This window comes from Monodon monoceros, unplaced genomic scaffold (assembly GCF_005190385.1).
Source record: "Monodon monoceros isolate NGI ecotype Baffin Bay Population unplaced genomic scaffold, NGI_Narwhal_1 Super_Scaffold_12, whole genome shotgun sequence".
Classification (NCBI taxonomy): Eukaryota; Metazoa; Chordata; class Mammalia; order Artiodactyla; family Monodontidae; genus Monodon; species Monodon monoceros.
Window position 1 is genome coordinate 60,326,249 of NW_021703768.1, and position 26,547 is coordinate 60,352,795.

Here is a 26,547-nt window from a genome sequence, read left to right on the forward strand (position 1 = left end):
GTCTTCCTTCCTTTTTTGTTGATTCTGAGTAAGGATTAAAAGGATATTTTTCATGCGACTTATTTGTCATTGTGATTCCCGGCATAGACTACACCATTCACTAGTCTTTTTATAAACCCGTAACAATAAAATCGTAATAAAGCCACCAGAGTCAGCTCTTATTATCTGTATGGAACACATGGCTTTACAATGGTTATTCAACTTCCTCCTTAATTGTGTTCTCATATAATACCCCATTTCCCAGTGGAAGGGGAAGACTGAGGTACAAGACTGGTTGACAGTCACATGGTGAAATAAGTTAGAATGAAGTTACTCTTCGTTACATGCTCAGCTGAAGAACTAAAGCAGAACAGAATTACTCGGTAGAATTCCTCCTCAGGACAAGAAGTCATCATTCTATCATTTCTCCCCTGAACGTCATATTTCGAGCCATTTTAAGTACAATTAGCCTTTATGTCTACAACCTCCTTCTTTCACTGCAGAAACCTAACCCCCTCCCCCTCTTCGCCTCAGTAGCCAGCACACATCAGTATCACAAGGTACAGGGACAAACATTGTCCGCCCCTGAATTGTCATCAGGGCTGGAGTGACGCCAGGGGTGGCTGTGAAACTTGCAGGCCTAGGACAGTCAGGCTCCCCAGATTTTCAAGGAGGTTTGTGGAGACCGTAATGCTTGGCCTTCTCCTTCATCCTGCTGTACTAAACCCATTCAACTTCAGTGTCTCGTGTTCCCAACAGAGGAGAAATTTTGTCTGTAAAGCTGATACACCCTTTGCCGTACACAGTATTTCACTTGTGGATTTGTCTTAAATTATTGAGGAAAATAAATAGGTTTCATGATATTCACTTGATGCCTACTATGGAGTATTGCAGACCTTTTGAGGGATATATTGTGTGTTCCTGCACGTGCATGCACACACGCATGCAGTGGGGTGAGGGTGTGGTCCCGGTTTATTCTAGGGATGTATTCTACGCAGATTTTTTACTTTCTTTATATTTCTATAATTAAAGTTGTAGAAACCTAAAGTTAATAGCACCTAGGGAATAACTCCAGCTCAGATTCCAAATATCAACATTCTGTTTCATTCGTGTCAATTCAATTATTTTGAATCTGACTAACCTTCCACCTATGATAGAGTGTGCATTTCAATTATTATTCCCTTTGTGCCTCCTATTACCATGGATAATTAAGATTTGACCCTTTATGACAGCTAATAAAATAGACTTAGTATCCAATTGTGAGAAAAATTCTTTATAAACCACCCTGATCTGATTGCTTCATTTATGGAAATATTCCATCAGAAATGCAAATTTCAACAGCAGCTAACTGATCATTATACAAGGAACAACAAGAAAGCGCTCCACGTTAACTGAATTTAGACATGTGTTACTCATCAAGCAATGTAAAAGATAAGTATTTTATGCCTTATATTCTGGCTTTTTAATATAAAATATCATATTTTCCATATTATATCCCCATTGCAAGCGTTTCTCAACCTCAGCACCATTAATATCTGGGGCTGGATAATTCTTTGTTGTGAGGGACTGCCTTGTATACTGAAGGATCTTTAGCAGCATGTGTGGCCTCTACCCACTATATGCCAGTGGCAACTTCTGAGTTGTAACAACTAAAAATATCTCCAGACATTGTCAAATGTCTGCTAGGAGAGGGGAGCAAATCAGCACTATTTAACAACCACTGATATGTGGGAATTTGAAAACTGCCATTTTAATATTTTTATCTCTTCAAATATTCTCAGAAATTGTATCTTAGTACAATAAAACAAATAAGGAAATGTGATAGACCCTCACACAAAATATTGAGGTAGAATAGTAGAGGGAAACTTCGATTATATAAGATTTGGTGGTGAAGGGTGGCAACTAAGACATAGAACTAAGACATAGAATTCAAGAACTCTTTGGGGGCTCTGCTGCCATCAGAACTGCCATTCCAGCACCCCCAACTTCTCAGGTCATATTGGCCCAGGACATAAGATGTATGTTTCCACTCACTGGAGATGTTTAGGTCGTCAGAGCAGATTACGTCTCCCCTACATCACCAGAGAGTCTTTGGGAAATTCAGTTCTCCTGAGTAAGCACTTAGTGCACGCTCAGTGAGCCAGGTAAGGGATTCAAAGATGAACGCGATACAGTCCTCAACTTCTAAGAGCCTCCTGTCTAGTGTAAACAACGTGTAAGCACTCTGATGGGGTATGAAATACTAGTAATAGTTAATATTACAGCATGCTGTAATGTTCTTTCTCTGCTTGAAGGACGTCACAGTAAGATGAGGAGTAATGTTTTCCCCAAAATAGATTGGTCAGCCCACAGTGAGAAATGTGAATGCTTGGATTGATTTTTAGGTCCCTGGGTCTGAAGGACTTTGCAAGGGAATTAAGCAGACTCCCTCCCTCTTTCTTCAGACTCATTTAGCTCTTGATTTTAGAGTTCCTTGTGGTCTGCTTTACAGACATTGAGACATCCATGCAAAAACATCCAAAAAACAAAACAAACAAAAAAACACCTTAAAAAAGAGACCTTGAATCAAAACCGGCAGGATTGTTTAAAAGCCCTAAAGTTGGCGTTTTCTTATGCAACAGTGATTTGTTTAAAACTAACAGGCAAGTCTCCCACTTGCCTTTTTAGCTGCCCTCTTGTACATTCATCTTGGTTCAGAGCGGCTTGGCATATCCTGACACACAGTTGTGCCTTTATGAAGTGTAAGTTATAGCTCTTACATACAGAATGTCCAGAATCCTGATGAAACATTAATTAGGATGTGAAAAATCAGTAAAAACTGGGACTCTTTCTGTGCACTGAGAAGTGAAGGCACAGATTAGGAACCTGGGGCTTTATGATGCAGAGAAACAGATTCTTCACATCCAATGACAAAAGGAGTAGCATTAAATGATTTATGACACATTTTATTTCCCATTAAAATTGTGTGCTGTGATGGAACCATTTCAAATCTGCTCAAAACTTCGCTGAATTTTTAAATTCAGCTAGCTGTCCGAGCATGGTGTGAGGTCCTCAAGAAGCTGGGTAGAGAACTGTGTGAGTCTATGTGGTGTGGTTTATAGCCAGCTGTGACTGATCATCACAGCATCTGTTTCTTGTTTGGGGGTCTGGTTGATGGACTTGGTCCTGGCTGGCTACCCCTGGTGTGATGGCACTAAGTTGCCATGTGCTGCATCTGGAGTCATGCGGAATCATACAGGGATTTTAGGTAGAACTGTCACATTCATAGCCCAGAGGAACAGATACAGATGCTTTAAGGTGATGATTTTTAAACTCTCTGAGGACTTCCCTGGTGGCACAGTGGTTAAGGATCCACCTGCCAATGCAGGGGACACGGGTTCAATCCCTGGTCCGGGAAGATCCCACATGCCGTGGAGCAAATGAGCCCGCGCGCCACAACTACTGAGCCTGTGCTCTAGACCCCGCAAGCCACAACTACTGAGCCTGAGCGCCACATCTACTGAAGCCAGCGTGCCTAGAGCCCGTGCTCCACAAGAGAAGCCACCGCAATGAGAAGCCCACTCACTGCAACGAAGAGTAGCCCCTGCTCGCCGCAACCAGAGAAAGCCCGCTCACAGCAACAAAGACTCAATGCAGCCAAAAATAAATAAATAAATAAATTTATTTTTAAAAATAAATTTAAAAAAAAACTGCTTTATTTAGAAAAAAATAAACTCTTTGAACAGCCGTTCTCACTAAGAAACACATTGTGACTCATTATACATTTATATATATAAGTATATATAGTTATATATTAAATATATATGTATACTCACATATATATACAAATACACATTATATGCTATAAATATATTTATTATGGACACAAAATTTAATGAAATGATGCTTATCCTTATTACTTGAGTGTCACTCAGATATTTCATCTCTATTTCAATTTTTAAAATGCCGTTTACATTTACTAATTAATTCCATAGCCTACAGATTGAAAAACACTGTTCTAGGTGGTCTGCCCGTATCCAGCAGTAGATAACTACCACATTACTATAAGCAGGGGCAGACTTATGAAATGATGCCATACTTTGACCTACTAGTTGATGCAGAGTGACATTATGAACGCTGCGGTTCATTTGGTACATCTAGTTTGCTGCAGAGATGGCCTTTCTCTTAATCGCATTTGCTAAGGTCACTGCCAGTACTTCTTTATCATATCAAAGGCTCTAAGGAAATCAGTTATTGCTAAATGAATAAATACATGTGTTACACCTTGACATCAAATTTACATGAAATGTCAATAGCAGTTTTCCTTACAGCATACTGAACATAAAGGAATCAATACATATTTTAAAAACTGTATCACTAGATGTTGTCTTTACAACTTGCTTATATTGTTGCACATTTTATTCTTTACAACTTGCTTATATTGTTGCACATTTTATAAAAAAAATGTTTAAGACTTCACATATTGTTTGGAATGATAGTAATTTTTTCCCATACTACCTTACTTTCTTAGGCAATAGCTCTTACAATTTGGGGATTAAGGTCAGTTTGAAATTCTGATGAGATCTATATGGCTCATCTCCCCAGAATGAACAAAACGTTTATTCCATAGACCCTCATTTGAGAACCCTTAACCTGGATAGAGGTCACTGTTCATATCCTCTATCCAGAGATCAGTCAGCATCTCTTATAATCACCCGGACTGGAAGGAAGCATTGTACTATTGGTATCTAAACCAGGAGCTCGTACTCGTTCAGCAATATCTGCTGAATTGGGACCAGAACCAGTCTAGGAAACAACCCTGTTGGTCCTGTGTTTGCCGACACATCAGCCAGATTGGGCTCCAGGACCAATGCTGTGGGGTAGTAAGTATAGGTTGCAGACAGCCCTCTCGAGGTGTTTGAAGCTGTTTCCAAAGTCTCCAGGTAATGGACAGGACATAATCATAGTATCTCTTTTTCTAATGTGTTAATTAAAATATTCCCTAGATTATACCAAATATTGTGGGCTTTTTCTGGATAAATATCATGTCGAGCATTCAACAAGGAACAGAAAGTCCATGGAGAACTTAAGCTAAGTTCTATAAAGCACAGGAGTGGGGCACCACTGCCACCTTTTGGTAACATAGCTTAATTGCAGGTTCAAGATTAAAGTTACTAAATGGTAGAAAATATACCTTCCTTGATATGCTGAGATAGAGAGAGAGCATGTGTTGTTAGAGCTTGCTTTGGCTCTGCCCTTTGTACTTCACATTGGCTGTACAGGCCCTGATTTCACGTATCCTCTGTACCTCTTGGCAGGATTGGAGGAGCCATTCCCACCGTGTTCTCCTACTTTGCTGAAGTGCTGGCCCGAGAGAAGCGGGGTGAGCACCTGAGCTGGCTCTGCATGTTCTGGATGATCGGTGGCATCTATGCCTCTGCCATGGCCTGGGCCATCATCCCACACTACGGTAAGAGGCTGGCCTTGCACCAGCCGGGCAGTCGTCTTGTTTTATTTCAGCTTCCATTCCCATCCCTTTCCTCTCTCGTAAATGCTGATTTGAGAACAACACTGTCGTCATCATCTTTCTCCCTCTTGTAATGTCTAGGATTCCCACCCCCCCTTATAGAGATCTGTGTAAGGTAAGACTGTGCCAGTGATCATTTAGGAATACTTTTTCATTTTGCTATTTTTAATGCCACTGCTTTCAGTTGTTTCCTTTGTGCTGTCCACTCTGGGGTCCCCACGTAAGTGGAGGTGAAAGGATGCATAGATCATAATCAGCATATAAGGCAACATGACTTACAATTGTTCTGGGGACTGTCATGCACAGGAGGCACCCACAAATGCCTTTATTCGTCTCCTCTGGGCTCAGTCCAAGGCTCAGCCCATGTCAGCCTCACCTCTTCTGGCAGCTCAGAACTGGGATGGGAGCAGGAAGAATCCCATCTTGTCAAGGACCATCAATTTGCAGAACTTAAGACGTGACTCTACCACGCTTGCTCCACAGGTCCCCTCCTCAGTTTCTCCTAAGCACTTAACCATTCCTGCCAGCTCAGAATAGTTGAAGGTTTCATGTTTCTGAGCAGTACTTGCCCTCTCAAAAGGCACAAGCTCCCAGTTGCTTCACCCACAAACAATGAAATGCTGGGAGAGGTTAACAGAATCTAGGAATTGAATTCAATATGTAAGGAAAGGGGAGGGGACATGTTCTGGTTATATTTGTGCACATACGAGTGTGTGTATGTGTATGAAAACAGGCTGAAGTTGGCAAACTGTGAGTACTATGTATATTAAAACCACTATGACTTCAAAAACTAATTCTTTGTTCTATCTAAAATCTAATCAATCTAAAAAATTAGATTTCAAAAATTCACTTCTTGCTCATTTTCTGGTTTTCTGCCTTTTTTTTTTTTTTTTTTTAAGAACAGAGCAGCTTTTCATTATAAAGCATAGTTCTGTTAGGGAAAAACCTTAAGTGAATTTAACTCATTGCTGTAGTCAAAGACAAGACAGACTTCAGTGTTCAGATGCATTGTGCTTTGTTTTTCATACTGAGCTATAAAATTCATGTTGTCACACTCTTTTTTTTAATAAACCTAAAAAGTTATATGCAAACCACAATTGTATTTAACAACAAAAAATACACAAGACATAAGAAATTGGTTACGGGGCCTGAAGAGAACTTTTCTTTGCCAAACATTTGAGTGTGATGGGTTTCTCATTTTTAGACTCTTTGGTCACTTCTGGGCCAAAGATGCCCTCATATAGGCAGTTAACCATATCCACCGTGAGGCTTGTCCTCTGCCACCATCTGAGGAATTAAAGGAGATTCTCCTCCTTCATCTGGGACCTGAGGACCTCAGTCACCCTAAGAACCTTCCCCTGTATGGCAGTGTCTAACCCCTGCCCCACTCAGCTCGCTGTTCCAAATGGAAGAGTCACTTAGCTACCACGTAAGGAATTGCTCCTTAGGAACTATGTATCAGGGGACAAAAGGGAGTTGCAGGGCCTGGGCAGTGTCCAGCTGTACCCAGCATTGCCCCCAGAGCCACCGCTAGTCCATATGCAGCCTTTGTGTAAATGGAAATAAGATGCCAGGTGCAGATCGTCACAATTACAGCCCCACTGGCCGTCTCTGCCAGGTACTTGCACAGAGCACAGCCTGGCACAGCTTCTTGGCTCCTGGCTTTATTGCTGCCCGCTTCCTGGTTCTCCCTTCCAATCACATCTCAGAATTTCTCCTGCTGGCCTTCCTAAACTCATAACTCAGGCTGGCCTTTGCAGTCTGCCTGTTTCCACCAGTCCTGGACATGATGGGTTTTGTTTTTGATTTTGTTTCCTCACTCAGTATTCAGCTCCCCAGACTCCTGCCTTTTGCACATCCCTGCCCTTGAACTGTGACGAGCCTTGTGGAGGGCTCCAGGTTTGTCTCTGGCCTTGCCAACTGTCAGTGGCCGACCCACAAAAGATTAGCATGATCCCCACCTTTATTTTTCCCAAGCACATAAGATATTTGAGCAGAAAGGGCCACCTAAACCATATATAGCCAGAAAGAGGGAGGTTGTGAATCATAAACAATGCTTGAAAAGTTACAGAGACAGTCACAATACAACAGAATTAAATGTATCTGAGGCTGACATTAATTTCTGTATTGAAGGAACCAATAATGACCTGGTTAAGAAATCAGTAACAGAAAATTAAAGCCGTATGCCCATGCTTTACTGAAGGCTTTCCGTGGCCAGAATGTGGCAAAAAAAAAAAAAAAACCCACACACACAAAAAAAGAAAAACCAGCAAATTACTGCTGTCAATCCTGTCTGTGTATTAGAATCAGCAGGGGAGGTTTTTTAAATACCCTTGCTGAGTTCATTTTATACTCTTGCAACTTGAAGAGTTTTAATTTTTTCAAAATAAAAGAGCTTAATTTTAAAAGTCCTGTGCTGAGGCTTCTGGGGGATGATGATGTTCTGTATCTGGATGGGGATGGGGTGGGTTTCAAGAGTATTTATTTATAAAAATTCATTAAGCTGGGTGCTCGAGATTTGTGCATGTCACTGTATGGAGGTTACACTTTTTCCTAAGCACTTTTTAATAGAAGTTTACCACTTCCCACACCCCCCTGAAAATACCCATGCTTGGGTCCTACCGCAGATCAAATGAGTCAGATACTCTGGGCTGGGGATTTAGCATCTATCCTTTTAAAGCCCCCAGGTGGTTCTCACGTGCAGCCCAGATTGAGATTTCGTCAGCTCTGTACCTCTCCCAGTGGGTGATGCCCAAAGCCCCTGGGACTTTGTCATGTATATACAGGGCAGCTCTGAATGGGAGCAAACAGCGAGCTTGACCTGCGTGGTTTGACTTATTCAGTTGGTGTTTGAGTTTTAATATTGTTGGTTTCATCCAGGCTAAAGGGCTTTTCCATTCATCCAGTTCAGAATCACACTTTAAAAGTAACTGTAACATCTAGATATCTCTTCTTTCCAATGACACATCTTTTTACTCTACTTAAAAAAAGACAGAGGGTTAAAAGTCCATGTACCTTGCCTATTACCTCTGAAAAAATAAGAAGCTTTCTATTCTCCCTCTGAAATTCTGCAGGGTATAAATGATGCCACAGCCCACAGAAATAACAAGAGAGCATGCAGGTCCTCGCCTCTCTATCCTTCATTCAGGAGACCTCAGAGCACCACCCCTGTACAGTGTATTGAATTTTCACCCAGCAGGGAAGGAATTCAGGGCACAGTAAAGCAACTCAGAGTCAGCTACTGGCCCTTCTCACACTGGTAATAAGATTTGCTCTGGAGGGAAGGAATCAGTAATTGGCATCCACATGGCAAGGATGTCAAGGGATAGATGATGCATATAGTCATGGGGAAAGCAGGGGCTCTTGTGTTTCTGGGCATCACCTTTCCGCATTTCTGGCTGAGCAGTCAGTGCGTCAAGCCTGAGCATATGCCGTGAGACCAGAATTCTGGCTCCAGACAAGCTTCTGATGCAAAGCAGACCTTGAGCTGGTCACTAAGGATGCTGAAAGGAAACCTGGAGGGATTCTTAGGAAGTTAGACACAACTTTCAGAAAGGGTGTTCGGACCCTTTCTGCAGGGGCTGGCTAGTTAAGACTTGGGCTGTGCCAGAAGTTACTGATGGATCTCGGATTCACCTGGCCTGCCGCCAACCAAGTTTCTGTACAAGCATCAGATGACGATGCGCTTTACCTTCCCATCACTGCTCTTGGGGCTGCAAACTTCCTTGGAGTCAGATGGACGCCAGCGCCTGAAGGTCCGCACTCTGACAAGACGTTAGGGGGCAGGATACGGATGTCATCCCACCAGGCACCTTTCCTGTAAAGTAAGGGAGGGGGAGAGAAGAACCCACCCAGAAGTAAACACCTTGGCCTCAGAGCTCAGGGGCCTGTAGCAGCTGAGAGCAGGTGTTAGAAAGTGTGGTTCCTCTTGACCCACACCCATTCTCAAGCCAACGACTTCTGACCCACAGTGGGGACTGGCTTCTGGTTCACAAAAGAACAAGCATTGTGTCAGGGAACAGATGGCACAGGTGCAAAGGTTGCCCTGCAGCCTTTCTCCCCTCCCCCACATCCCCTATGAATCAGGACACCTCAGCATTGAATGGAAGCCCCAGTGCCTTAAGGGGAAAGTGGGACAGGGAGCTGAATCCCAGGCCCTCTCTCTCCTTGGCTGAGAGCTTTCATTGAGTCCCAGGCTTCGGAGTTGCTGCCAGGTTGCTGTGCTGTCTGCTCCATTAAACCCTCTGTCGTCATTTTCTTTCTTTCTTTTTTTTTTTTTTTTAACATCTTTATTGAGTATAATTGCTTTACAGTGGTGTGTTAGTTTCTGCTTACATTCACTTTTATATCAGATGAGGTACTGTCCCCTGCCGAGGTGTGTGACAGTGCACAGCAAGGACCTTCAGTTAGCTAAGTGGGAAGGCTCTCAGCACGAAATGCCTCAGCTCTTAAAGCCCACAGCACCCGGGCTAGAGTAGCCCCACTGCCTCCATCGCCTACCCCTTGCTGCAGACCTCCAGGGCCAAGCTGGGGACGCCCATAGAGCCTGAGCCCAGCCCAGCCCTCCCCCTCCAGCTATGTGATGTCTGGGCTTAAAAACACACAGAGTCCCAAGGTTGTCTGAATTATCAAGATGTCTTCTACTTCCTTTAGTTACAAGAGGTGTGAAGCTAATACATTTCTTCTCCCTAATGGTGAAACTGGAATGAAGGGAGGAGGGGATGGTCGAGTAGCTGTCTGGTTGAGGAAGGAAACAGGGAAGGCTGTGTACATTTTGTTCACAAGAAGGAAGGCACTGTGGCCGAGGGCAAGAGGAAACAGTGATAGCTGATTTTGCGTCTCAGCCCTGCTGCTTCTGGGCGTGTGAGCTTTGTCAAGCTTTTCAGTACCCCCAGCCCCATTTCCTAAGTCAGCATTTTGAGATTGAGTGTAATGATCATGTTAGAGCACCTAGTTCATAACTAATGTTCAAAAATGGTAGCTGTTATTGCTAACAGGTTCATATCCTACATGGGATGCCCAGACTCAGTCAGCGCAGCCCAGTGTGAGCTCAGAGCTATGGGGAAAGAGGGAGAATGAGCTAAATGCGTAAAATGTGTAAAGCTTACCTAGAGGGTGAGAAGATCAGAGGAAGCAGACAGAAGAAAAAATAAGAAAAAATGTAAGATAATGAGAGAGAATCAAGGAAAAAACAATACTGTAACATCCTGACTACCTGCAACCCAATGAATCAGAATCTTCTATTCACTTATTTGTTGGATGAATTAATACTCAAAAGGGCACATCCTATATAAAGACTCATTTTAAAGGCCATGGCGCCACTCCCTGGGTAAAAAGAACAAGAGCCTGATGGCCCTCACCTGCTGACACACATGACCAGCTGACCTGTGGGTTATTACATGGACATCCCCAGAGCCAAGCTCTGTCTCAGCTGCAAGGTGTCCTACACTCTGGACACAGGTAGTCCGCATGGGCTTAGATATGACAGGCCCTGGTTCCATGCCATCTCTGCCATTCTCTAGCTTTGTCACCTTTAGGGCAGTTACTTAGGCTCTCTGACTCTCAGTTTCCTCATCTACAAAATGGGCATAATACCCATTACAGGGTTGCTGTACTAAAGGACTATATACAAAAAAGTGGTTACTTAGCACAGTGCCAGACACAAGTAGTTCGTTAAGTGTAGTTTTTTCTTTCCACAGATGGGGCTGAAGTTGAGGTGAGGGAGGAAGAAAGAACTGGAATATTTAAAAGGTTTTACTCCCCTTTTCCTAACTATGTTTTCTTAACTGTTCACTTATCATTTGAAGGTTGTGGAGATGGATAAAATTGGGAAAGGCACAGGAACGGAACTTGTAAGGCATGCCACAGTATTCTGCGCCCACTCCAGGATGGCAGGGGAGGGATAAAATGAGAGCTGGGATCCCACGCACCAGCCCAGCCAGGACAGGCAGGCAGCAGGTGACCCCAAGCCCTGCTGCCCAGCTTTGCCATACTTCACTGAATGTCACAGCCCTGAAGATTTTATGCTCACGTGTCTGAGTAAGACACTGAAAAGGGAATCAATTCGGTACATCAACATACACCAATGTGATTTCTTAATCTGTCCATTTTAGGATCAATCCAATCTTTCATTTTAACAAAATGACCCTTGGACTCAGATTTCCTACACTCTATGACTGCCATGCAGTCATAAAATACATCAGCACCCCCCCCCCCAAAAAATACTCCAATAATGATAGTCTTTTAGGGCTTAAGGCATTATCACAGTTTAAGTGTATGGCCATTTCTCCTGTGAGTGTGTTTCCTTGTTCATAGTACCCAGAACAGAAGCAAGTATTTCAGAAGTCTCGCGTTCTTAAACATAGCCACCAGCCAGCTCTCCCACCGGAGCCCTCCTGTCTCTCTCCTCACCCTATACATCACCTAGGGAAAACATGTTTATCAGCTAGGGTGCAAATAGCCCCTCTACCCACAACAAAACCATCCACTGCTACAGACACAAAAGACGTGTCTACTTCTTTGAGGGATGGAGAGTTCTGCACAGTTTGGGGAAGTGCTTTTCAACTCTCACTCTGACCTTTGTGGTTTGTATAGTGAACTTAGAGGAGCTGCCTCTTCTGCTGTGCATCAATCCAATCACCATGGAGCTCAGGTCATAACTCTTCCATTCAAGCTCCCCAGAAAGGGAGGGGATGTCAGTTATTTGTTGAGACCCTTCTATGTCCCAGGCATTGTACCAGGCGCATTATTTTTGTCAACTTTAATAATAAAATAGCCAGTTATCTTACCAGCAAAATTCAGTTATCGCCAGAGGAATTGCAATTTGGGAAACACAAGCTATGGCAGACCATAGGCAAATCCAGAGATCAAAGGAGGGGAGCTTGCTTTGATAGAGAAAAGAGGGGAGTTGGGAGGGGCTGTTCCAAAGGAAAGTTCATTGGAAGAAAGCAAGAGTTCAGGGTGGTGACCGCTTCCCATTGGCTGGGCTGTGGTGTTTCTCATTGGCTGGGCTGTTGCTGGGCAAGGAAAATCTTCCTCCTGGGTAGTAGACTTCTTCCTGTTTGGGGGTACAAGGTGCTCTTCTTTCTCCAGGGCATGCAAATAGAGTTGAACACATGCAAATGATGGGGAGTGATGATGTGTGAGAGCTCCCTCTACTGGCCTTCCTGACTCTAATTTTAGTTGGGGTTTTTCTTACTGATTTTCACATCTTATACACATAATCTTAAAATGGAGAAATGGGCTTTAAAAATATGGCAGTTTTCTTGCTTGTGTATTCATGTTAAGAGCTAGGCCTCTATGCTGCTAACACTGCTAGGTGACACTGCAGAGCTGGGATCTGTAATCCGTCCCTCAGGTAGTCAGGTGGAGCCTACAGACTTCCTTTCAGAATAATGTTTTTAAATGCAGAAAATGAAATAAATAGGATTATAAATGAAACCAGTTGTTTCAAAATACAGTTATCAAAATGTATTAGCATATTAAGAAACAATACCTATTGACAGGTCTAATAGCTACCATAATCTTGAAGTAGATAGGAGCATAGAAGCTAAAAATCAACAAATGCTTTCTTCTGAATCCTAGGGAATCACTGGACTCTAGGTTCTTCCCAGAATCCCACCTTCCATTTCTTCACCATCTGTATGAGTTAAGATTAGGGTTGACTAGATATAAAAGAAAAAAAAATTAACAGGCATAAATAAGTTAGAAACTTGTTTTATATCACATAAAAGAAGCCTGGGTGGAGGCAGTCCAGGGCTGGGATGGTAGCTCCATGGTCATCATCAAAGGTCCCAATTCGTTTTATCTCAGAGTTCCACCATTCTTAGCATGTTCCGACCAGGAGGTCCACATCTTAGGCAGCACAGAGCAGGAAGGGCATATAAGGGTATGTCTGTGCTCCCATGAAGAATCTTCCTGGAAGCCCCACACAGATCCACTTAAATCTCATTGGCCAGAACACCAACACATGACCATAGCTAGCTGCAAGGGCATCTTGGAAATGTATAGCCGACTCCTAAGGAGTAAGGAGAACACAAATCAGGATAAAGTGGATACTGGGGGACAACTGGCCATCTCTTGTAGGAAAATGTTGTAGGGCTGTTCATGTATTTCATAATCAGAAGTTTAAGTATGGTCTTTTTTTTTTTTTGTGGTACGCGGGCCTCTCACTGTTGTGGCCTCTCCCGCTGCGGAGCACAGGCTCCGGACGCGCAGGCTCAGCGGCCATGGCTCACGGGCCCAGCCGCTCCGCAGCACGTGGGATCTTCCCGGAACGGGGCACGAACCCGCGTCCCCTGCATCGGCAGGCAGACTCTCAGCCACTGCGCCACCAGGGAAGCCCAAGTATGGTCTTTTTATATTAGTTTTTGTATGGATGTAATGGAAAGCAACTTCAGCTAACTCAACCAGAAAGGGATTTATTGGAAAGCCACTGAATAGCTCACAGAATGGTCAGGAAGGCTGGAGAACCAAGCTTGGAAAAAACAGCAGGAACTGAGGGAGTCCTTCCTTTGGTGTCTGGAAGGGCTGTCAGCAAACTCAAAATTTCAGCACCTGAACCCAAAGAAAACACTTACTGTCTAAGAAAAATTAGCTCAAAGTTAACAGCTTCAGTTTCTAGTGTAGAAAGCTTCCAAGGAGCTTTGATATTGGTTTGATTGCTCTTCAGAAGTCATGGGGGAGAGTTTTCTTTGCAAGATGAAGTCCTTAATAAATCATAATCACTAACACACGACATTAGAGACAAGCTATCCCCAGCGCTCACTCAGATAAGGTGCTTAGCATACACTAATGTGTGTCAGGAGGAGAACCTGGGCCCATATGAAGGTCGGTATGGTTCAGGCTAGTATGGCCTTTACAAGTTGGTTTCAGAAAATGTAGGTACAAGACTCTAGAAAGCCCCAGACAAGTGAATCCTCCGAAGCATTTCACTGAGCCAAACTTTCCCAGTCCTCAGATCACAGTTGACTACTAGATCCCTGAGACTTCCGCAAAGCAAATGTGAATCCCAGCCTGACAGCAAACTGTGTCTTCCACAAATCCTGGAGGCCTTGAGCTCCAGTAGAGGTAGTGGAACCTACAATAAATAAAAACAGAAAAGTTGGTTTCATTTACTGTAGATAGAAGTGCCTCCTCCAAAAGCTGTTGACATTAGGGTTTGTCTTGAAAACAAACAGTGAATACACTTTAGAGTAAAAAAATTAGTTTAAAACTTAATGGCAATACCAAATGCCAGTGAGGTTGCAGAAAATGCACGTCTCATGCATCGCTGGTGGGAACTCAAAATAGCGCCAACACTCTGGAAAATAATTTGGGGGTTTCTTTAAAAAAAACTAGACACACCTAACATACAACCCACAATTGCACCCCTGAGCATTTGCCCCAGAGAAACGAAAATGTATGTCCTCACAAAAACTTGTACATGGTTATTCAGAACACTTTTATTTGTAATAGCCCAAAAGTGGAAACAACCAAAATGTCTACAATACCATAGAATTCTGTTCAGCAATAAAAGGAAATGAACAGTTGATACAACAGCTTTTAGAGACCTCAAGCGCATTTTGTGAGTGAAAAAGCCAATCTCAAAAGATATAAAACATTCTGGAAATGACAAAGATAGAGATGGAGAACAGATTAATGGCTGGCAGGGGGTAGAGGTGGCGAGGAGAAAGGAAGCAGGTGTGACTACAGTGGAGCCGCCCCCAGAGATCTTTGTGTTGATGGAATCGTGTCTTGATTGCAGGTGGTTACATAAATCCACACATGTTATAAAATGATGAGGAACACATTATACCACAGTCAGTTTCCTACCTTTGGTATTGTACTACAGTTATGTAAGATCTAATCCTTTCCAAGCGCTGAGAGAAAGTAAGTGAAGTGTACATGGGATCTCTCTGTACTACCTTTCCAGCTTTCTGTGGCTGTATTTCAACATAAAAAGTAGAAAACAAAATTAGTACTACTTTTTGAAGGGCATTTTCACATATATCATCTTATTTATTCTAATAATCTTGGGAACAAAAGCAACAGTAAGTGTCATTCCCATTTTTGGAATGGAGAGCCTGCTGCATAGAAAGTTTGTCATTTCCCAAAGTGACACAGAAAATGGAAGATAAGCAATTAAAACCAGTCTTCTGATTCTCATTTCTTCAAACTGTTCTCCAAACATGCCAAAGCTAAGAAACGTCCTCACAGAACAACATATAGAGGGTTGTTTCGAATCATTTTTAAGGTCTCTACAGTGTGTGTATATGGCCCATATGGCAACCATCCATCCCCACATCTATCCGGGTGATGCTGTCACAGCCCCTTGCCAAGCATTCTAAGCACTAAGCCTCCATCATTTGCCATAAGAAAAACCAGTCACATCCAGAATTCTGTTATTTTTAAAACTATCCTACTGAAAATGTTATGAGACAGAAGAGGTTTTTACATCACGCACCTTTTATCCCACAACTTCATAAATTCTCACTTGACATTTGTGTTTCCTACAAAGGCTACACTGCGTCTTCTCTCTCCCTCTCCCCACACAGCGCGTAATTTCACTGGCTTCTGTCTCCTTCCTCCAGAAATCTAACTGCATTGCCCACCCCACTCTCCTTTCTTATGCACAGAAATTCAGCTCTGCCCAGCTTCTAGCTCCAAACTTAGATACTCCACCTGTATTACTCTGCTTGGGCTGCCGTAGATTGGGTGGCTTAAACTACAGAAATGTATTTTCTCACAGTTCTGAAAGCTGGGAAGTCCAAGATCAAGGTGCCGGCCAGTAGTTTCTGGTTGAGGGATCTCTTCCTGGCTGTCTTCTTTCTGTGTTCACGTATGGAAGAGAGAGAGATCTCTGTCTTCCTCTCCTTGTATCCAATTAGGGCCCTACCCTTATAACCTCATTTAACCTTAATTACTTCCTAAAGAAATTATCCCATCTCCAGATACAGTCACATTGTGGGGTGGGGTTTTAACATATGAATTTTGTGGAGACCCAGGTCAGTCCATAGCAGCACCCATTGAAAGGGCCTTCCAGCAAAGAAGGGGCCTTCCAGCCACCAAAAGCACCCCCCTGCTTTAAAGGCATTGGGGATTATTCATTTTTTTCTAATGTTTTTCTTGTTAGATACCTACTATCAAACCTAACTCTGAAACATTTATCTTTTTTCTCTCTAAAACAAGGTCTTAATGATAGCCTTATGGTTCCATAAGAGCTCCCCAACTCATCTCTCTGCACATCTCTATATTCTGAACTAGACAAAGTGTGTGTGTGTGTGTGTGTGTGTGTGTGTGTGTGTGTGTTTGTGTGTGTGTGTGTGTGTCTGTCTGTCTTTGGAAAGAACTGTCCTGAAAATACCCCTGCTGGGCTGAATTCATCATTAACCTAATTAGGTCTCTTATCCAAAGCTTACAATTAGCACCATTACCAAGTCTTGGTAACTAACTGCTGTGCTTCTAAATTAACTGTCGCCTGGGGGGGGGACATAAAAATTGTCATCATCTTTTAAAATGTTCCATGTTTGGGCATATGATCATTCCCCTCATTTCCATCAATAATATTGAACTGCCTTAGAGGGCAAGAGATATTTACAGTTTTGTGGAAAGGTAGAGAAGGCTTCCCTGATATCTTAGGGTACCAGCTACAGAATCTGGACTTCATTTTTCTGCCATATGCATATCGGGGTCCCCAGAAGGAGGAATACTCCATTCACTTGCCTAGATTGGTAAGGTGAAAGGACGTAGAGCTGCCATCTGTTTTCTTTTTTTTTTTAATAAGTTTATTATTATTATTTTTTGGCTGTGTTGGATCTTTGTTGCTGCACATGGGCTTTCTCTAGTTGCAGCGAGCCAAGACTGCTCTTCATTATGGTGCGCGGGCTTCTCAATGCGGTGGCTTCTCTTGTTGAGGAGCACGGGCTCTAGGCACGCAGGCTCAGTAGTTGTGGCTCACGGGCTTAGTTGCTCCTCAGCATGTGGGATCTTCCCAGACCGGGGCTCGAGCCCTTATCCGCTGCATTGGCAGGCGGACTCTCAACCGCTGCACCACCAGGGAAGCCCTGACCATCTGTTTTCTACAAGCACAGTGTTCTGTCATTTGTAAGGAGTAAGCCAAACTTTGATTTTTACATAGCCTACCAGCAGAGACATCGGTGCTGAATGACCTGGAAGTTTCTATTCTCTTATGGGCTGATTTAGCATTTATATTTTATGCAGCTGTCTCTCTGTCAAAATCGAGCTTAGATTTGCTCTGAGTTGCTTTTAGAAGGTCTCAAGGCAAGCCCAGTTAAAGATGTAGGTGTGTTATCTTACAAAATATCGCCATTCAGCACAACTGGACCCCACTGCGAGCGTACCTATGTAACTAATTCCTGAAGATACACAATTAATGCCTAGAAGAGCTCGTTAGAAGAATAGATTATTAAATAGGACAGAGTTTGAGGTTGAAGGCATGATAGGGAAATCTTAGTAATTCCTACAAGGATTCTTCTCAGGTTTGGAAGCTGCTGCTTCTTTAGGAAGTGTCTAATCTTTTATGTAATGTTGGAGCATGTTTCCACCTGAGGACAGATTAAATTTTCCACTTATTCCTCATTCTTAATGTTCACTCCCCAATGAGCTCTTCAGCTGTGCTGCCCATCACACTGTGGAATGTACAGGACAAAAAGCAGCCCTGAGGCCTACAGAGGACACTTGCAAAGAGGCTGGAAAACAGTGAGCATGAGAACTGTGTGATGGGGACACGGCAGTGGTCAAGCTCTAAATCTGGCAAAATTAAAGGAGGCAAGATACGGCAAAAGAAAATAGTGTGGGCTAGAGCAGAGTGGGATGGTTACTGTAGATCTTAACCAAATGAACTGTCCTAACTAGAAAACGCTCTTGTTGGTTGTTTAACCCAGTAGTAGTGGAAGAGATGAGCTATTTCCACCGTTTGTATATTCCCTTGCCCAGTCTTCTCAACAATTCAAAGCGTATCTGAATGAGATGATTGGCAAGGGTTAGGAAATCAGTTGAGGGTCCTGGAACCAATATAATTTTTTCTGTGTTTAAGTCTAAGTTATCCTACAAAGAAATGTATCCTGGGACTTTTCCCCCGTCACCACTAAACAAACCGAGATTTAGCCTTTATTTAAATGGCTCGATGAGATATTACACTGCACTTTGGGAGTGGCAAACATTTTTGTGCATCTACACTGTGCCTGGCCCCATGCTGGAAGCCAGAGATTCTTCTAGGAGTGTGGAGAAACATCTGTTCTTGGGTAACAGTGAAGAATCCTGAATCCAAACTTTGCTTCTCATCTTCCCTGTTTCGGCCTGTGGGTTCACAGTACCACTTTCTCAACTACTGTGATGGACTTGAGAGTACCTCCTTCCTGGGACCACTTTGAATTCCACTGTGTTCTTCAACATACAAATGGTGTTACAAATTAGGTGGAGGGAGCACATCAGCCCGACAGGTTAGGGGGAGGGTTGGGGAGGAGTGGGGCTAGAAGGGAAGATGAGGTATTAAGGGTCAGAAGAGTCTTGGCCTCATGTGACTTAACAGTTTAAGACTGAGATGGCCAACGTAGATATCTTAGTGACCAAGGTGATGTAAACAGGTGAAGCTGGCAAGAAAGAGGGCTGAAGCAAATGACAGAGCCTGTGCCCTTTCTAGAGGGTTGGCAGCTGCTCAGCTGCAGCAGGTTTAGCCGTGCAGCCATTGAAGCCTGGTGTGGCCAGATCTGATTTACCAGAAGGCAGGATTCTGGATATATATATATATTTATTTATTTATTTATTTTATTATTATTTTTTTTCTTTTGCTGTACGCGGGTCTCTCACTGCTGTGGCCTCTCCCGTTGCGGAGCACAGGCTCCGGATGCCCAGGCTCAGCGGCCACGGCTCACGGGCCCAGCCGCTCCGCGGCATGTGGGATCTTCCCAGACCGGGGCACGAACCCGTGTCCCCTGCATCGGCAGGCGGACTCTCAACCACTGCGCCACCAGGGAAGCCCGGAATTCTGGATATTTATTTGAAGTCTCTCCAATTTTCAATCTACCAATTTTAAAATGTATCCCTATAGAGATATACATATGTGGTCAGCAGAATGATGGTCCCCAAAGACCATCCTAACTCCCAGAACCTGTGAATATGTGAGGTTACAGGGCAAAGAGGAATTAAGGCTGCAGATGGAATTAAGCTTGCTAATCAGCTGATCTTAAAATAGATTACCATGGATTATCCGGTGGGCTCAGTCTAGTCACAAGGGTCCCTAAAAGCAGAAGATGAAGCAGGAAAAGAGAAGCAGAGAAGTGGTAGCATGGGCAAGACTTGGCTTGGTGTTGTTGGCTTTAAGGATAGGGGAACGGGGCTCTGAGCCACGGAATGTGAACAGCCTCGAGAGGCTAGAAAAAATAAGGAAATGTATTCTCCTCTGGAGTCTCTATAAGGAATGCAGCTCTGCTGACACCTTGCTTTTAGTGCATTCAGGTCCATGTTGGACTTTGGGCCTCCAGAACTGAAGATAATAAATTTGTGCGGTTTTTTAAGCTCCTAAGTGTGCAATAATTTGTTACAGAGCAAAAGGAAACAAATAAAACTAGAATAAAATACATCAGTTTAAGTGATGAGATTTGGCAAAAGGATATAATTCTGTAGCCACCACCTCAATCAAGATAAAGAATACTTCCATCACCAAAAAGTTACCTCATGCCCCTTTGCAAGTCAAGTCCCTCTCACCATGCCTGACACCTGGTAAGCAAAGATATGTTTTCTGTCTTTTGTAAAATTTCATATAAATTGAATACTTCATAGAGTATGTAATTTTTGCGTCTGGACTCTGCTTTAGCATAATGCCTTTGAGATTCGTCCATGTAGTTGGGTGTTTGAGGGGTTCATTCCGTCCTGTTGTTGAGTAGCATCCATTATGGATGGACCACGGTTTGTTAATCCAATCACCAACTGATGGACCTTTTTGACTCTTTACAGTTGGGCTATTAAGAAGAACGTTGCTGTGAACATCTGAGTACAAATCCTTGTGTGAATGAAGTTTCATTTCTCTTGGGTAAATTCCTAGGAGAGAGATTGCTGGATTGTTTGGTAAATGTGTGTAATTTGATGAGAAACTTAAAATATTTTCCAAAGTGATTCTATCGTAATCACTTAATTTTTTCTGAAAGTTTTCACAACACTACATGGACCAAACAACATACACTTGTGCCAGATTTGGCCTGGGGAACTGCTGGGTTTAAGCCAAAGAGAGCCAAGCTTACCTGGAGGGGAGAAGACAGGTGGTTACCCTGGGCTGATGCAGAAGACAGCGCGTCTCTGAGAGTCTGAGTGGGAGGAAGATTTTCACAATTAAGAGAAAGGCAGGTGGGACTCCTGGTCCTCAGGTACCTGCAGGGCAGCTGTGCCCTTAAGCCAAAGAGAATGGAGCTGGGCCCCTGGAGGAAGAGTCCCAGTGACCAAAGAGAGTGAGAGCTTAGTTTTGCTTAGAGGTTGGAAGTGAGCTAGTGATTGCCGGAAGGGCAGGGCCTTAGCATGGCCTGGTGAGGAAGAAAACAGGCTCACAGGGACCTTCTGAGGGAAGAGTGAGATGCAGAATATCTGATTGGTGGGCATCATCATCGCACAGGAGAATTATCTTCAGTGGTTTATAAAGACTTTCAGAGACATCATCTCATTGTTGCCGAACCAAACTTGGGTCTGCTTGCCCACATGCAGTAAAGGCAGTCTGCTGACACAGGATTGTGGTAAAGTGCAGTGATTATTGCAAGGCCAAGCAAGGAGCACGGGCAGCTGGGGTTCAAAAGACCTGAACTTCCCAATAGCTTTCAGGGAAAGGTTTTCAAAGGCTGAGGGAGAGGGTTGTGGGGTGCGTGATCAGCTGTTGGACATTCTTCTGATTGGTTGGAGGTGCCATAATTAGGAGTCAACATCATCAACCTTCTGGTTCCAGCTGGTCTGGGGTCTGCGTGCTTGAGGTCAACATACAGTTAACGTCTTCCACCTGGTGGAGATTTCATTATCTGCAAAACAGCTCAAGGACATGGCTCAGAATACTATCTGTGGCCCTTGAGGAGGAACTAAAAGTCCTTGACTTTGCTTAATGGCTCAACTATATTATTATTTTGTCTTGCTTGACTGTTTTCATTTTCCTTTTTTCTCCTTTTTCTCAATTCTCTGATTAAATTTGTTCTTTGGAACTCAGGGGAAGCTTAAGAGGTTAAAGTTGTCCTACAAACAAGAGACAGGCAGATAACATGGTAGGGGAAGGTAGTCTTTCTCAGGAAGTCCCCACAGGGTCCTGCTTGGTTATAATCCCCCTTTTTCTTTGATATTCCTCAATCTTGAGGAGGAACAGGTGCGGGACAAGAAAGGGAATAAAGTTTTGGATAGAGAGGTTAAATCGTGAGCTTGACAAAGGGACTCGGTTTTCGAGTCTGTTTCATCATGACACGAATGAAGTCGAACTGTGTGACAACCTGTCCTGTGCAGGGGCTGGCCAGGCAGAGGACACTAGGGTAAACAAGTGGCCGGACTCACTTCTCCCGTGACCATCCCTCTTACGCTTGGGTGGTTTGTGACCGAGGATGCCTTGGGCCAGTGGTGACATTTCTTTCTTGTAGTGGACAGAGGGTAGAGTTCCATGAGAGAGAAAGAGAGAGAAAAAAAGGAAAGAAAGACTGTGGAAGTGGGTATCCACCCCTTTCTGATCCAAAGGTGGTACCAGTGGAACCAACTAGGAGGAGCCATTAACCCAGGCCCTTGCTGGGGCATCCGTCCTCTGTGCCCTTCTTGTGCCTGGTGCACACCTCTGCCTTCTACTGGGGCTAGAGTTTTTAGAATTTTCCTCATGGCTTCAATTAAAAAAAAAAGGTTTCTTTAGTATTCTAAGCAATTTCTGGACTCTGAGTCCAGAGATCAAAACTTAGTCATCTTTTACATGCGTCCCAATGTTCATAGCAGCACTGTTGACAATAGCCAAGACATGGAAGCAACCCTAATGCCCAGCAACAGATGATAGGCTTAAGATGTGGGGTGTGTGTGTGTGTGTACACACACAGTGAAATATTACTCAACTATACAAAAGAAGAATGAAATACTGCCATTTGTAGCAACATGGATGAACTTAGAGAATATTATGCTTAGTGAAAGAAGTCAGACAAAGACAAATACTATATGATATCACTTACATGTGGAAACTTAAAAGATAATACAAATGAATGTATATGCGAAATAGAAACAGACAGATATAGAAAATATGTGGTTACCAAAGGGGAGAGGGAAGTAGGGGTACAAATTAGGGGTATGGGATAAACAGATATAAACTACTATATATAAAATAGATAAGCAACAAGGATATACTGTATAACACAGGGAATTATACCCACTATCATGTAATAACCTATTGAATATAATGGAAAATAATCTATAAAAATACTGAATCATTATGCTGTGCACCTGAAACTAAGACAATATTATAAATCATTTTTAAGAAGTCATCTTTATAGCCTCCATGGTACCAGTCACAGTGCCTGACCCAGATTAGCCCATAATGAGTGTTATGATGAATTGAGGCACAGAGCCATGTAATAAATGCCCTGGTCAGCAATGTTAGACCCTCAACAAGTCTGATCCAAGACAATTACTGCCAGTTCTCATTAGTCTCATTAAACAAACTTGTGCTGTGAGGTTATTTTCTTCCTTTGTGAATCACCATTTTTAGGAATGGGTTGCCATCTTGGTGACAGCTGTGGCTGATGGGCTTTGAAGTGAGGTGTGTTCCATCACGTTTCACGTAGCTCAGACCTCTGCGGGAGCTATTCTTCAGAACTGCAGAATTGCAAGTTGCCCCAGGTTTTGTCCTTGCTAAGCTAATGCTTCACTGCTGTAACTGAAAGTGGTTCTCAAGCTTCTGGGTTGTTGTCGTTTCCCTCTCTCCCTCTCTCTCTCTCTGCTGTTTTTGGCCTGTGACTCGCATTCTGATTCTAAAGCATCTTCAGTGGCCTTTGCAGGCTGCTCGAGGGATCCAGGCTGTTGCATTTATTTGAAGGGTCAGCCACTCATTAGGTGCTGAGCAGGCAGGGAGTCTTTCTCGCTGCTGAGAATCAATTCCAGCCAAATCAGATCCACTTGGGGGTCTCTCAGAGAAGAGCTTGCCCACATGGTAATGGTTTGAAGAGCACTGAAACGCCTGATGGAAGAGGGACAGAGCAGAAGATGGGCTGCGGTGACGTGCACTCTGTGGCTCACAGCAGACGAACCTCACAGTGGAGAGACTTCAGAAATCAAAGTTGACTGTCATGCTGAGGAGGCCCTTCTTGTGCTGCACTCAGGACTTGGCAGAGTGGGGAGGATGGAGAAATGCAGAATGTTAAGGCAGGAAAACTGACATTTTGCCCTCCACACATCCATGGTTTTGTGTTTGAGGCTGAGGTCACTCTGCCAGGGGGAATGGGAGGAACTGAGAGGCGGGAATGGGGGGGGAAATGCCCCCCACTCACCTCCTCGAAAGAAGATTTGGTGTCAGTCTCTTTACTAACATTTAATCAACCTTTATTTCATGCTGTACGCTGTTCTGAGACGTGAACATGTGTTAATCCTTTAACTTTTACAACTATCCCACAAAGAGACACTGTTGTATACATTTTACAGATGAGGAAACTGAGACCCGGAGAAGTTAAGTGACTTGCCCAAAGTCACCCAGCTAGTAAAGCAGAAGAGCAGGAATTCAGAACCAGGCAGCATGCCTCCACACCCACAGTCTTGGTGGCCTCACTTTATGGGTTCCCATTCTACAGGGCTGACATCCAAGAAGCCGCAAGTATCCACTGGCTCATGTCCAGCTTTCCATCAAAAACTCTCTAAACTCAGGGGCAGTTCCCTTCCTCTTCCTCCTTCCAGGATGGAGCTTCCAAATGGCCTAGCCAGGAAAGCAGGGAAATTTCTATAACTGACATTTGTATCAATTGGCAGAAAATAGGAACCCCATTGATACCCGCCCTCCCCACCCCCACCCCTTATGTCTGCCAGGCTGAGGAACCCCATCCTGGTAGGAAAAGGCAGTTCGGCCGCTCAGAGCTCTCCCCATCCCATCCGACTTGGCAGTGCCATTTGCTTCAGATCCTGGGACTCTCCTCTGGACAGATGAGGTTTGCTTCCAGCTTTCAAGCTCCTTTCTTTCTTCCTTCGGGCTGGACAGTTAGAAATGGATAGAAAGGTAGTAAAATAGACAAAGACCAACTGCTCCTTCCAGGCAGTCAGGCTGGCTCTTGACTTCTTATTTCCATTTGGCCTTGGGATGTGAATCCTCCAGGGGGGTTAGTTATCAAGGAGCCAGGCCAACTGACCCTCCCGCCTTTAAGACTGTCCACGTTCTCACTCACCTGCATGCACATACCTTCTTTTCTGGTTCTGAGACTTGGAGTTCTAAATCTAATGTGTGGTGAGCCCCTACCCTTTCCTGTTTAGAGAGGGCAAGACGGTGCCCAGCAGAGGAGAGAGGATATGTGTTCAGTAGTGATGCATGTGGGTAGTGCCCTTATCCCATGAGGGTCAAATGACAGAAGACAAAGCCCTCCCTCTGCGTCAAAGCCAAGCTGTGGCTGAGGCCTTGATGACTAAAACCTGAAAGTAAGGAGGAGGAAGTCTGGGCTGGCAGAGCCTTGAACTGAGGTTTTTCTGAAGTACGTAGGGGAGTGTACACTGCTGTAGTCATTCTAAAGAACATTCAGATGATGTTTGTCCGAATGTGTAAACATACACACTCTGACCTAGTATACTCCATCCCTGGTATATACCCAGAGAAATTCAGATATCAGTAAGGGGTCATGTGTAAGACTGTTCATAGTGACGTTGTTTGTGAAAAGAGGTAGTTGGAGCAATCTCTATCCGTCACTAAGGGAATAGGTATACAGAAGGTGGTGGAATACTTTACATCGATTAGAAACAGTAATAGCAACATGATAGACCATCAAAGAAGGCTGAGTGAAGAGAGTAAGACAAAATGAGGACTCTAGTATGTTGACATTATGTAAGTGACAAGACACGCTATTTTTTTTTAATAAATGTATCTATTTATTTTTGGCTGCGTTGGGTCTTCGTTGCTGCACACGGGCTTTCTCTAGTTGGCGCGAACTGGGGCTACTCTTCGTTTTGATGCGCGGGCTTCTCATTGCGGTGAGTTCTCTTTGTTGCCGAGCACAGGCTCTAGGTGCGTGGGCTTCAGTCATTGTGGCTCGCGGGCTCTAGAGCACAGGCTCAGTAGTTGTGGCGCACGGGCTTAGTTGCTCCGCGGCACGTGGGATCTTCCCGGACCAGGGCTCGAACCCGTGTCCCCTGAATTGGTAGGCCGATTCTTAACCACTGCACCACCAGGGAAGTCCCCACACTATTTATTTTTCAACGGTTTTATTCAAATTTGAATCCACAATTAAAACACACTGGCTATGGGGGTGTTGGTGGAATACCAATTGATGGGAAATGTTGATAAAAGGGAGGAAATAAAGATGCACATTATTTGCACAATGCTGTTGATAGTGTGTTGGCGGGAGGGTAATTAAGTACGTCCTCTACACCTAAAGTGGAAAAAGAAAAGAAAATGTCAAAAGTTTCATTGGAGTTCATTTTAATGATTTACTAAATATTTTCTGAGCATAAGATAGGAGGAGCAGAGATAAAGTAGCACAGAGAGTCCTAGACTAAGAATCAGCTGTCATCTTTCCTTATTTATACCCTCATGCCCTTGAGTTCTCCAAGCCTCAGACCCTGACACCCATGCACTAGAAAATGTTTACTGTCCCCCTAATTCCAACATAACATTATGAAATCCTTTGGCAAGTAATTTGTAAAGCCTGAGGGATGGATTAAGAGCTCTCAGAATGAATTTTCTTTCTAATGCAGGAATCTGCAGGGTTAATTAGTACCTGTGACCATAGTATAGTCAGAGTCATTGCCAAGGTTCATCTGGTCATCAAAGTCACAGTTGTTGCTATACTGGCACTGCTGCAGCTCAAGGCTGATTTTATTTCTTCTGGTCTTGAAGTCTGTTAGTGAAATAACTTTCATGCCAGAACAAGGAAGCTGCATTA

At 43.7% G+C, this 26,547-nt stretch overlaps 1 protein-coding gene across 2 annotated transcripts in view; it reads left to right on the forward strand.

Moving 5' to 3' along the window:
• The window catches only part of SV2C (synaptic vesicle glycoprotein 2C), a 177,187-nt gene that overhangs the window by 75,130 nt on the left and 75,510 nt on the right, over positions 1-26,547 (forward strand). For both annotated transcript variants that reach the window (XM_029217661.1, XM_029217660.1), the window contains exon 3: positions 5,277-5,428. In XM_029217661.1, the coding sequence (XP_029073494.1) occupies positions 5,277-5,428 (152 nt within the window). The remainder of the gene's footprint in view (positions 1-5,276; positions 5,429-26,547) is intronic.